The sequence below is a fragment of the Pongo abelii genome, chromosome 3 (genome assembly GCF_028885655.2).
Source record: "Pongo abelii isolate AG06213 chromosome 3, NHGRI_mPonAbe1-v2.0_pri, whole genome shotgun sequence".
NCBI lineage: Eukaryota > Metazoa > Chordata > Mammalia > Primates > Hominidae > Pongo > Pongo abelii.
Window position 1 is genome coordinate 199,629,688 of NC_071988.2, and position 13,067 is coordinate 199,642,754.

Genomic DNA, 13,067 nt, shown 5'->3' on the forward strand with positions numbered 1-13,067 from the left:
GGGTTATGTCCTGATAAACCCGTTGTAAACTGAAAATACAGTAAGTCGAAAATGCCTTTAATACACCTAACCTACCAAACATCATAGCTTCAGGAGGCCCTCCTTAAATGTGCTCAGAACACTTACATTAGCCTACAGTCGGGAAAAATCACCTAACACAAAGCATATTTTATAATAAAGTGTTGAATAATTTATTGACTACTGTACTGAAAATTAAAAACAGAATGGCTGTATGAGTACTCAAAGTACAGTTTCTACTGAGTGTGTATCACTTTTGCACCATCATACAGTCAAAACACTGTTACGCTGAGCCATCCTAAGTCAGCAACCACCTGTGTATACGCTCTTGTGGTTTAACTGCGATGCAATGCTATGCTTATGAAATCACTTAGAAATTGACATTCTGTTTTAATGTGTTGTATTTCAGTTTTCAAAAAAGAATACACTTTATAATTTACAAAACTATATGGAGTCATAAGCTTCATAGATTTATCTGTATGTATGCATCTTTGGTTAGCGTTGTCGGTAAATTTGAAAAGCTACGCATTACCCTCAAATTTATATAAAGCTCTACCTTTAACAAAGCAATTTCATATAGCTTTCATCTTGGGGCGTCCTCTTACAAAACGGATGCATGGACTTGGGTAGGGCTCACTTAACTATCTAATAATGGAGTTTTAAAATAAAGACACTAGAATATATTCTGCTGTTTGTTCCAAAAACCCTCTTCTTCGTTTCTCTTATGCCACCCACGTCCAAATATAGCATACCAAAAACAGAGCCAAAAACAAGATTGTCTGTGACATATCTGTCCCGTCACAGACAAGGACAGATTAAGAGGACCAGATCAGAAAATGTGTGTATACTAAGTAGCTCAAAGACAAGGGCAAAACTTTAACGCAAAGAAAATACATTCAGAGCTTTCCAAGTCTCAATTTCTTCTGCTTTTACAGTTCATCCTGGTTAGTTGTCCTCCACGCCCCCTGCCCCACGCGCGTTTGCGTTTTCTTAATAAACCCACAGCAAGACCTACGGTGGGGGATGAACCACAGCGCATGAGCCGTAGGGAGAGACCGCAATAGCTAGGGTGCTGTTTGGGCGGGGCCTGGGCGAGCCTGGGCGGGGCCTGGGCTGGGCCAGACGCGCGCGAGATTTGAATTTCCTCTGCGTGCAGTCAATGCCCGCGCAGAGGTTGAGTTTCACGGCGGTATTCTCACCAGGCCCTGCAACCAGTGGGCCACAGTGCCGGCCACAGAGATGGTGGAAGGACCAGGCTGTACTCTGAATGGAGAGAAGATTCGCGCGCGGGTGCTCTCGGGCCAGGCGGTGACCGGCGTGCGGGGAAGCGCTCTGCGGAGCCTGCAGGGCCGCGCCTTGCACCTCGCAGCCTCCACGGCTGTGATCTCCCCGCAGGTGAGCTACTCCTGTAACAGGTCATGCAGTCAGCAGGGGGAAATGGAATAAAGACCCCATCAGGGTTCCAGGATTTAAAGTGTCATCTCTTTGCTCTGGCCCAGGTTTCCTGGGGTCCCACCTTTCACAAAGTTTATCGTCACTTTACTGTAGGGAGAAGTCGGTCGTAGCGCGCCTGCGCAGCAGAGGAGGGCTCTTGCTGCCTGAGCAAGATGCCCTAGGGGAATCCAGTGAAGGTGTTTTATCCGAGTCACCTTACTTAACTTCTTTATGATACCCACATGGTTTCCCATGTCTACAGCTGCATTTTTTACTGTTGATATTATCAAATCTCTGCTACCTCTGATGTTTTTTCGTCCCATTTTAAGCTTTTAGCATAAAATTCTACTTTATTGCTTGCCTAATCTGCAGTTGGTTAAGTGTATCACAACTAGTATATAATTCTAAAACTACACGTAGAAAATTTAGCACTAACTTCTCACTCAACTTCATATTGCCATCTAATTAAGGGGCAATGAAACCCAGTTCTGGTTCCCTTAAGTGAATTTATTTCTTTTTAAAGTAAACTAGCACAGCTTCTTGCCACTCAGGCATTCATTGCAGACGATGTGGTATTCATTTGGCCAGAACTTGTACTAAAAATACTCTGATTAAGCCATCATGTTTTAAAAGCCCTTTAGATGTGTGGATGATTGTATTTCATGCCTACATGCAATATTGTACTGTATTTCAGTTTCTTCTGCAAAGCTTCCTTATAGCCTTTCGTCCTAGAAGAAAAAGTTGCCTGCTATGAAATTAGCATATGCTTACAACTCGAAAGAAATGAGGTTCAAAGTCTAAGAAAATATATTTTCAAACTTGGGAAAAAAGAATAAGTTTTACATCTCCTTCCAGTTGCACTTTTGTTTACTTTGATTTGATATGCCAGTGAGTACTCTGTACCTATTTTTTTATTATTGTTATAGTGTTTCTAAAATCCTTTCAGGGTACCACAGAGATGGATTTTAGATGGTTTCTTAAGAATATTAATATTTATGAAAATTACTCATTCAACAAAATTTTGAATACTCAAGGCACCTAGGGAGCAAAAACAAATACTTCCTCTTTTGGAGCCTATACTTTAGTTGGGAAGATACAAAGACATTCATTAAATAATCGCCTAAAGAAATATAAATTAGTAAGTTCTGTGAAGGAGAGATACATGGTTCTTTAAGGCACTGTAGAAAGATCAGGAAAGGCTTCCCCAGGGAAGTAGCCAAGCTGAGGTGTGGGCCGGGTGCCGTAGCTCATGCCTGTAATCCCAGCACTTTGGGAGGCTGAGGTGGGCAGATCACCTGAGGCTGCGAGTTCAAGACCAGCCTGACCAATGTGAAGAAACTCCATGTCTACAAAAATAAAAAATTAGCCAGGCATGGTGATACATGCCTGTAATCCCAGCTACTTGGGAGGCTGAGGCAGGAGAATCGCTTGAACCCAGGAGGTGGAGGTTGCAGTGAGCTGAGATCGCGTTATTGCACTCCAGCCTGGGCAACAAGAGCGAAACTCTGTCTCAAAAAAAAAAAAACAAAAAACTGAGGTTTGCAGGGTGAGTAGAAGCTGTGCAGCTCAGGGATTGGAAAAGGAAAAAGAAAAGACTGAAAGAAAGCCAGAGTAGACACTGCCCTCTCATTTAAGAGACGACTGCAGAAATCCAGGTGACAAATTTGGGGTCAAGTGCTGGTGGTGGAGATGAAGACAAGAGAATCACTATTTTAGAACTAAAGATGGGAGGGCTAAGCAATGGATATGACATGAATATACTTAGGGATATCATCATTTACGTCATTCAACCACAACGTATTTTGTGTTAGGTTTTATGCTAGCTCCTGCGGATACAAAGATGAGTAGGATATGCTTTCGCTGTGAGAGTCCAACCTAATGTTTTAAATAAATATCACCTCATTGGTATTTAGGAAAAATAGCTTAAACATTTCCTTTTAAGTATTGTCATGATTATCTCTGATGGTATAGCATGAGATGCATTTACGTTTCATTCAGTCATGAAAAAGGATAACCCTATGATAAAGGATTAACCTGATTCTACAGATGAGGCATATGAGGCTCAGAGTGAGTTTAAATAAGTTTGCCCAAGATCACATGGCTAGTAAGGGGCTAAACCAGGGTTTGATTTTTCTTGGAAAATCCAAAGCCTACCCTCTTAACCATGCCATAGCTCCTCTCAGCCATAAAAGATTCAGTAGGATCTTTATTGCTTTTTTAGCATGCAATGGTAGGAACACCATAATGCTCAGTATGTAGTAGTGGTTATTTATTAAATAGAAAAGTGCAACCTTGGATTTTTGGCTGTGTCTACCACCATTTTTAGTCTTGTTCGGTTGAGTCAATTCTCTTATATCTATTCTGATAATTCTCTTCTAATAGCTTCTATGGCCATGTTTGGATTGCACAAAAAAGTGCAGCGTGATAATATAATACAAATGCTTCAGTAATGGTTAGGCAGTTATTAACATCACTTGGCAGCAATATTCAATAAGTTATACCCCACACATAAAAGGCCTGGCATTTAAAGGTATTATTTTTGATACCTTGATAGAAAGAGGCATTAAAAATTGGAATAGGTCTTTGTGGTTAGGATCAGGAATCTGGTTCTGTGGACACTGGATTTTAAAATCAATATGGAAGGAATACATTCTTTGAGGCTGTTGGTAAACTTCTAAATAATTTACTGTGGCTTCATTTTCTGGGCCTTTGATCTGAAAAAAAAACATAATTATAACCTTTTGTAAACATGAAGAGTCTTTTGCATTTTAGAGGGATCCATAAAACATGGTAGGTTGTCACAAACCTCTGGCAAGATCATTACTATAACAGATGATCCCATGTCTCCTAGGCATTTATGCCAAAGAGTTAAAGCTATTTAAATGTTTCTGCTACTGACTTGAAATGATTAGTTTTCACAAGGCAGCATTTAAAAATAATTTAATAACTGCATACTGCATTCTTTACAGTGCAGTAAACATGGAAAAAGTTACTAATGAGAGCTAAAGAAATATTTAATGGGCATTCAAAATAAAATATTTAAACCTCAGATAATCATACCAAAAAACAAACCAAAAAACACTACTTCAGTAGCTATTGCCATAATGAACTGTTACTCTGTCATATAGCATTCCTCTTTGTTCCAGTATAAAGTTTATAGAGAACACACTTGAATGCATGTCTCCCTGTGACAACTGATCCTCATTTTGAGAAAACCTAGTCATAGAAGATCCCAGCATCTGCTAGTCATGGATGTACTATATTATTTTTCTGAGTCGTGATCCACTGTCTTGTCAGCATAAAATTGTGCAACAGTGTAAGCAAATTGCATAAAACTCTGCTGGAGATTGTGGAAACTTATGGTAAGAAACAATATGGGAATATAAATGAACATATCTGGTTAATGAGCTTTGAAGAGTCAATCCTTTGATTTTAATTGTTGGGTGGATACAATATTTTAGTGAAATCATATTTAATCTGCATGTGTTTTCAATCTCACAAAACAGGATATGAAACAGTTTATAAGCATTCATTTTATCTGAAACATGGTCTGATTATTTCCATCACTCCTTAAAATTTGATACATATATTTAATATGCCAGCTATTTATCTTTATATATGCTTCACAGTGTCAGGAACTGAGGAGACATTTAATAAAAGTTGAATGGATGGAGAAGAGCAAGGTTTTGAATAGTGCAAAATGATTAAAGATTTAGAAATAAATTCCATTTGGAATCTTTCATTATGAGAATGTGTATATTTTGTTGTGCATGTTATATGGAAATTCCTACTACCAGAATATAAACCATGTAGTAAATTTTCCTTCTTCAAAGTGGGGAAAAAAATCATGGCTCATTTTATTGCCATTATTTAAAGAAATGAGCTAATCTACAGAGATTCATTTTCCAGCAAAATGAGGCTCATTTCTTTAAGCATCTGAAGGGGATTTCTAAATAATTTAGAGAACATGCATTGTATACTTCCTTACCTTCTTAAATGGGTACTAATAATGATTTTTCCTTAATGACTCAAGATCATCATTATCGGTATCCAGAATCCTATGGAATCATGAAACAAGGGATAACAAAGAACAGAAACATTCTTACAAAGGAGGGAAAAGGGGAGGTAATTTTCCATGGCTATTGTAGCTTTTTATCCAAGATGAACATATTCCGTATGCTGTAGAGAAAAGAACATCTGATCATCTTGATTTTGAATTCCCATTTCTTTGTTACTTCCTCCTCTGGAGATGCTTATTGTCACATCTTAGCTTATTTGGTCAGGATTAAATTAAGCAGCATATAAAATTCTTAGCTTAGTGCCTAGCAAAATAAACACCCTGGAAATTGTTCCTTTTTCTTCTGGGTCAGAACTTTCTCACCAGACCCATTTATCTGAGGAACACCCTATTTTTATGAAGGGTTTGTAATCATTTGGTGCCTTCAGATAAGGTACAAAGTCTTTAGTCTCTGAGTAAGTGCTTGAAGGTCCTGCACTTAGAAAATTGTAGAATATATTTTTGATGAATGGGCCTGAGGACCTCTATTTTGGTGTTTAGAAATCACTTTAAAATTATATTCTTTGATGACTTAGATTGGTATATAAGTGATCTCTGATTCAAAAGTGTTGTTGTAGGCTGGGTGCGGTGGCTGGTGGCTCACTTCTGTAATCCCAGCGCTTTGGGAGGCCGAGGCGGGCGGATCACGAGGTCAGGAGATTGAGACCATCCTGGCTAACACGGTGAAACCCCGTATCTACTAAAAATACAAAAAATTAGCTGGGCGTGGTGGTGGGCGCCTGTAGTCCCAGCTATGCGGGAGGCTGAGGCAGGAGAATGGCGTGAACCCAGGAGGTGGAGCTTGCAGTGAGCCGAGATCGCGCCACTGCACTCCAGCCTGGGCAACAGAGCGAGACTCCGTCTCAAAAAAAAAAAAAAAAGTGTTATATTGGGGGGAAAAGTGTGTGAGGAAAGAGGAGAGAGTATGAAAGTAAATATGGTATTTTCTTCTCTATAGGGAAAAAACTGCACTACAGTTGAAACATTTATCTATGGAAAAGGCTTATTCTGCTCTGAAAAGTTTATCTTCCTCGTCCACCCATGGATAGGCAGGATAAATGGTAATCAGCACAATAAATCATGTGCTGTCTCTGAAAATGTATGTTGTTTTGAAGATTTCATATTATTAAGCCACTTGCAAATGGGAAGGTGAACCCTTCTCAATCATACTTAAACTTGTGTCAAAGGAGATTTTCGTCTTTATTTCAGAAAAAACTAAAAAGGATGAAATGTTCAAATAATACAGTAATGGATTATAAGGGTCAACATGAGAAAGTCAAGTGTATATTGGACAATTGTGTATAGTCATAGCAAAGATAACAGGCTTATGGAAATTAGTTTTTAAATTTGGGCAGCAAAAACTTGTAGAGAGAAGTGATAACCCTAGATTCTATGGTAGGACAAGTGAATATCTTATAAATCTTAGGTTTATTGCAAAAGTCTTGCCCAATTTGTACACAGTAGCTCTTAAAACAAGTAGAACAAACCATTACTGGTATACCAGAATTTTGCCTTAAGATGGAGTTTTAAAAGAATAGTGAAAGATATATCCAGGTGCTTGCATTGGCCAATCATAAGTTGAAAATTTAATTTTATCCCAAGTATATTATCCAGAGCTGATTATTTTAGAAATGATAGAGTACCAGGAATCCGCTGACTTGGGTAAACCATCTGCATGATAGACAACTGAATAAAAAAATCTTGATGTGTCATTTCAAAACCAAAATTAAGCACAGTAGTACCACCTATCCACAGAAGGTGCATTTGAAGACACCCAGTGAATGCCAGAAACCATGCATAGTATCGAACCCTATATATGCTATCTTTTTTCCTATACATACAACCTATGTTTAATTTATAAATTAGGTACAGTAGGAGATTAATAGCAATAACTAATAATAGAACAGTTATGACATACTGTAATAAAAGTTAATGTGGTATCTCTCTCTCTCAAAATATCTTATGGTACTGTACCATGAGTAACTGAAACTACAGAAAGTGAAACCTTGGATAAGGGAGAACTGCTGTATTGGATTAGATCTTTTTAGAGCAACAATTTAAATGCTAAGTAAACATGTCAAATAAAAACCAGGCATGCCAGGACTGGTTGCTAAACACAGAGGAACTCCTCCCTAAACCTTCCCATATGGTTCATTTAATTTTATGGGAAATTCTGGTAAGTAGAGTATTTTACTTCCGTTATAGCTTTTAGTAGTCATGAGAATTTGGTCCTCCTATGTTTAAATCTCACTCCATTGCGGGTAATTAGAAAATAAGATATTGGGATGTTAATGAATTTTAAAAGGAGATTAAGTAGATGGTAGAGTAGAAGATTTTGCCAAGATATCTTGGGAAAAGTCAAGCAGGATGGGGATGGTGAGAGGGGAAGAAGTGAATGTATATTTTAAAGCCACACTTGGTTTTCAGAGCTAAAGGAGGAGGCATCTATTTAATCCCACAAATGTTCACTGACCCTCAGGCATTGTGTAAAGCCATCAAGGATATTAGCTAAACTTGTTGCTGTCCCCAGAGAGCTTATAGACAGGGGAGATATGCAAGTCACACACAAATAATAATTCAATATAGTAAGTACTATGACAGTGGTTTAGAAAATACTATGTGAAATTTGGCAGGTAGAAAGCCTCAAGATTATCCTACTGTCCAGGTGGGGAAACCCTAGGCCCAGAGAGAATTACAGGCTATATATGTGAGCAAGGAAGAGGTTTTACTAACATTTTAATACCATCGGGTATTAAAAAAGGAATTCTTAAACATATTCAAGCCAAGGTCATATAGCATCTGTACCTAGAAGAGTTTCTGCTGCACTGAAGTCATTTGATATTTTTAGGTTAATGTTTTTCTATAAGTTAATATCTACCTGTGAATTCCTTCACTTGCTCTTCTGTCAACATGTATGTTACAATATTAACATTCATCAGGCGATAAACGTCTTTTTTCAACATTTGTAATTTCAGAGTTTTCATTTTTTAAAGATCATATTGTATGTTGTTTTTAATTGCAGAGAATAGGGTAAAACACCAGTAGAGCAAATAAGACATGTATTAACACCTTTAAGACTTTAGTTGGAGGTTCTCTTTGAGGCTCTGTCAGCTACGACAACATACTTCAATTTCCATTGACAGCCGTGTGAAGATATATAATGGTCTCATGCATTTCAAGTATATTGGGGACTTTGCATTGTTGACTCCTTTTCCTTTCACAACAGAATTTATTTACAAGGGAACATATTACCTTTTTTCTTGTTAATAAGTGGCCCAGTAACCATAAGGTTTGAAGCACTATCCACCAAAACTTTTTTTTGCTAAATGGCCACATCATTTTCCACGGTTAGACCTTTCTTCTTTTTTTTTTTTTTTTTTTTTTTTTGAGATGGAGTCTTGCTCTGTCGCCCAGGTGGCTGCAGTGCTATTGAGAGATCAGCTCACTGCAGCCCCCACCTGCCGGGTTCAAGCGATTCTCCTGCCTCAGCCTCCCAAATAGCTGGGATTATAGGCATGCATCACCAGACCCAGTTAATTTTTGTGTTTTTAGTAGAGTTTTCATCATGTTGGTCAGGCTGGTCTCAAACTCCTGACCTCAGGTGATCCACCTGCCTCGGCCTCCCAAAGTGCTGTAATTACAGGCATGAGCCACTGTGCCTGGCCACCATGGTTAGAACTTGCTAAAATCAATGATAGATGACAGTAGATTTGCAGATACAGACGTCTGCTCCAGGATAACCTTTGATGCCGTGAGGCATAAATCCTGGAAATAATAAAAACTTTTTTTAAAAAAGCCTATCCCTCAGCATTGGTTATGAGGGATGTTTCAGCCGTGCTTTTCATAAACTGTACATGGAACCATATTCCCCACAGTGTAGGTTCTATAGAATCTTGAGGCAGGACCTTATAGGCTCATTTACCACATAGGAATTCCCTGGGGGAAAATCTCTGGTAGAAATCAGGATGGCTAGTTTTGAGTCTCTTCCTAATAAATATTATTAGTAGTCGTAAGCATTTTAATATTGGGGTAAAAAGAAGTTGAGGTTTCCATTAAGAACCCTTACTTTTGTCAGTTTTTCCTTTTGTTTTTTCAATTGATCTCACCTGAAATATATGTCATATGGTGGTTTGAGGTTAAATGGTACAAAAAATTTTACACTTATTATTTCTGTAAGTATTTTGGTTTGCCATTTACAACAAAACTCAATGGGGCAGTACTGCTGAATTAGATTTGGGCATTTTGATAATGGGGCAGTTGTCTTCATGGAGTAGAAAACTTCCCCAGGAAATTGGCAGAGTTTTCAGAACTGATAGAATGAAATCAGAAAATCTATCTACTACTCTTCCTCTTTTTCTCTGGGCCGTGGCATAGCAGGGCCTTTGCTCTGTCATTCCTTTTGCCTGGATCATGGCTCGCTTATTTAAAACTTGCCCAAATTTCAATTCCTTGATGAAATTATGACTGCTCCTTTAAAATTGCAACCTGTTGCACCCTCCCCCAATCTTGATCTCTCCTTTTCATCTCCATCTCTTTTCCGAATGTTCTAACATACTGTGTTATTGTGTTTATTGCCTACTCTTTTTCCTTACTAGAACATAAACTCCATGAGGGCAGCTGGTTTTAGTTGTTTTATTTATGGATGCATCCCGAGCATCTAGAACAAGGCCTGACACACAGTGGAGGGTCAGTAAACTTTTCTAAAATGAGTTTATCCAGGTAAACAGCCATTTTTAATGGGGAGGAGGATCATCTTTCCAGATGTCATGTGCCACTTTTGTTGTAGACAAAGCCAAGTGAATAACATGAACTGTTATAGGTGTTGGCTTTTGGAGTTTTTAACTAAATGGTGTAAGTTCTTGTCAAAGCTGTTAACTTGGTGATGTGAGCAGACTTCACATGAGACATTTGGGACTCATGTACTATCTTATTAGGTGTTGTGACAGCACTGTCTATTTCAAGGTTGCTTCTCTGTCTCTTTGCTAGTAGCCATTATAAAACCTGGCAAAGTCAGAACTAAGTAGAAGAAAGAAGGTCCAGGTAGGGAGAAGACAAGTAGTGAGTGCAGGCCAGTCAGATGGTTTCCCATCTTGGAAGAAGGGAAGTGAGCCAGTCAGGTGCAGTGAGAAGCAGTGATGTTGCAGCTGACACAGGATTTCATAATTGGCCAATCAATCGACATTAGATAGATGTTGAGTTTCAGCTTTAACTTTTTAAAATTTCTTATTTTTAATTACAGTAGGCTTTTGGGGGAACAGGTGGTGTTTGGTTACATGGATAAGTTCTTTAGTGGTGATTTCTGAGATTTTGGTGCACCCATCACCCGGGCAATGCACACTATACCCAATGTGTAGTCTTCTATCCCTCACGCCCCTCTGTCCCTCCCCCCAAGTCCCCAAAGTCTAATGTATCATTCTTATGCCTTTGCATCAGATGTAACTTATGAAACTTAAAGGGGTAAAGGAGATTAAAGCATAGGAGTGGCGGTAGTAGCAAATTCTTTCCTACCGAAGAAGCAGGGAACGCTACTATGTATGAGAGAGAGAAGGGTGTGTGTGTGTGTGTGTGTGTGTAAAATGGGGTAACATTCATCACCTGGCCTCTGCTGGGAGCTCTAAGAAAAGCTAGAAGATTTCACAGGGTATGGCTGAAACAGGTTGCTAGTAAAGAATATTGGAAAAAGAGAAGAGATTGTTGACATTGGAGTGGTGGGGAAACAAGGCTCCGACCATTGACTTATAAATGAGGGTGTAAAATGTTAATAAGAACTTAAATCTGAGATCCCGAAAATATACAGCCTAATCTATATTGAGACAAAGATCTATATCTGCTTTGTATATCATCATCTTAAAAGTGTCCTGGCAAGTTTATAAGAACTTTTTACATACTGATTGGTTGTCATGGAAACCTACCTTTAAAACCCACTATTGTAATCTATACTTGGCCTGAAGTGTATTTAAGTGGCTTAAAGTCTCTTGTTAGGGAGAAAAGCATCAAGATTCTTGATGTTTCTCAATTCAGGGCTCTAAAAGATTGACTTATATAAAAACAAGGCAAATGTGTTTTTTCCTCACTGAGTACTCAAGCCTGCCTTCCCAGTGCTTGATAATTATTGGTAGGTACTAGAGTTCATCCCAGAAAGGGCAACCAAAGACTGAGCTTTGAGGACATGGTGGCATATACCTACAGTCTCCAACAGGTTCTTTTTTTGTGATTTGTGCAGAACAGGAAGTGATTGCTGTCTTTTTTTGTTTGTTTGTTTGAGTCGGAGTCTCGCTCTGTCTCCCAGGCCAGAGTGCAGTGGCGCGATCTCGGCTCACTGCAAGCTCCGCCTCCCGGGTTCACGCCATTCTCCTGCCTCAGCCTCCCAAGTAGCTGGGACTACAGGCGCCCGCCACCACGCCCGGCTAATTTTTTTTGTATTTTTGGTAGAGACAGGGTTTCACCGTGGTCTCGATCTCCTGACCTCGTGATCCGCCCGCCTCGACCTCCCAAAGTGCTGGGACTACAGGCGTGAGCCACCGCGCCCGGCCTGCTGTCATTTTTAATTACTCCTGTGCATTTAATTTATCTGTCATTCTAAGCCAGTGATTGATTCTCCAGTTCTTAAACAAAGGAGGGATATATAAAGCCAGTCGCCTGAACTTTAGGCAGTTGGAAAATTCTGGCATTGACTGTAGCTATTTCAACCTTGAATGGGTTTAGTGGAAGAATAGTGTCTGTCTCTTTTTTTTTTTTCTTTGTCTCCCTGTTATCTCTCTTTGAGCTAAGTACTGTGACTGTACCTTAACAAAGACCAATTTAGTGAAATAAAGAATAGGGTGGACATGCCATCTTAAGCATTTAGAATGACAAATGTCTGTAAAACCAAAAGTTTGAGAATCACTGAACAATATCATTTCACTCTAAACTGAGGAAAAATTGTGACTTGTTTCTAGACTCTGTATCTAAAGCTGTTTTATAATTATATCTTGACATTTCCCCACTCCCACTGCCCACCAAGCTTTCATTCAGAATCTTCTGAGGATCCTTAGGCCCATTTGAGAAAAACACAAAAGAAGTTAGAGGTAAATGAGGATATTACCTTAGACTGAGTTAATGCGTAGATGTAATTCTGTATACCCTATTTTATCTTATATAATAATTATGTATGTCTTAAGTTTTACATTTTTATTACACTTTGAGTTTAAATTAAATAATGTTTATAAAACATATATAAATAATAAAAAATAGTGACATAAGAAACACCAGTATACATAATGCTCAGTTTAAGAAAAAGGTCATTACTAAAATCTAAACCAAACTCCCTTTCTTATCTTCTCCCACAGAAGAACCTACATTTTATATTTTTGTTTTCTGTTTAATTCATGTTTATAATTTCCTCGAATATCTTATAGGATTCCGCCTATATGTTGTCATTCTAACAATGTATTGTTTGGTTTTGCAAGGCTGATGGGGGAAAGGGAATATGAGTTTATTTTTTGTTTATTCTTAACATTGTGCTTGGAACAGGACCTCAAATTAGATTCCCCTACTCAGGGGGCCCCAGGTTTTTATC

General features: G+C 38.6%; 1 protein-coding gene across 3 annotated transcripts in view; it reads left to right on the top strand.

Moving 5' to 3' along the window:
• Positions 1-1,142: 1,142 nt before the first annotated feature.
• Positions 1,143-13,067, top strand: part of NEIL3 (nei like DNA glycosylase 3) — a 58,066-nt gene continuing 46,141 nt past the window's right edge. For 2 of the 3 annotated variants that reach the window (XM_063723740.1, XM_063723739.1), the window contains exon 1: positions 1,143-1,413. In XM_063723740.1, the coding sequence (XP_063579810.1) occupies positions 1,258-1,413 (156 nt within the window). In that variant the 5' untranslated portion in view covers positions 1,143-1,257. The remainder of the gene's footprint in view (positions 1,414-13,067) is intronic. The other variant, XM_024246546.2, reaches the window with a different exon arrangement.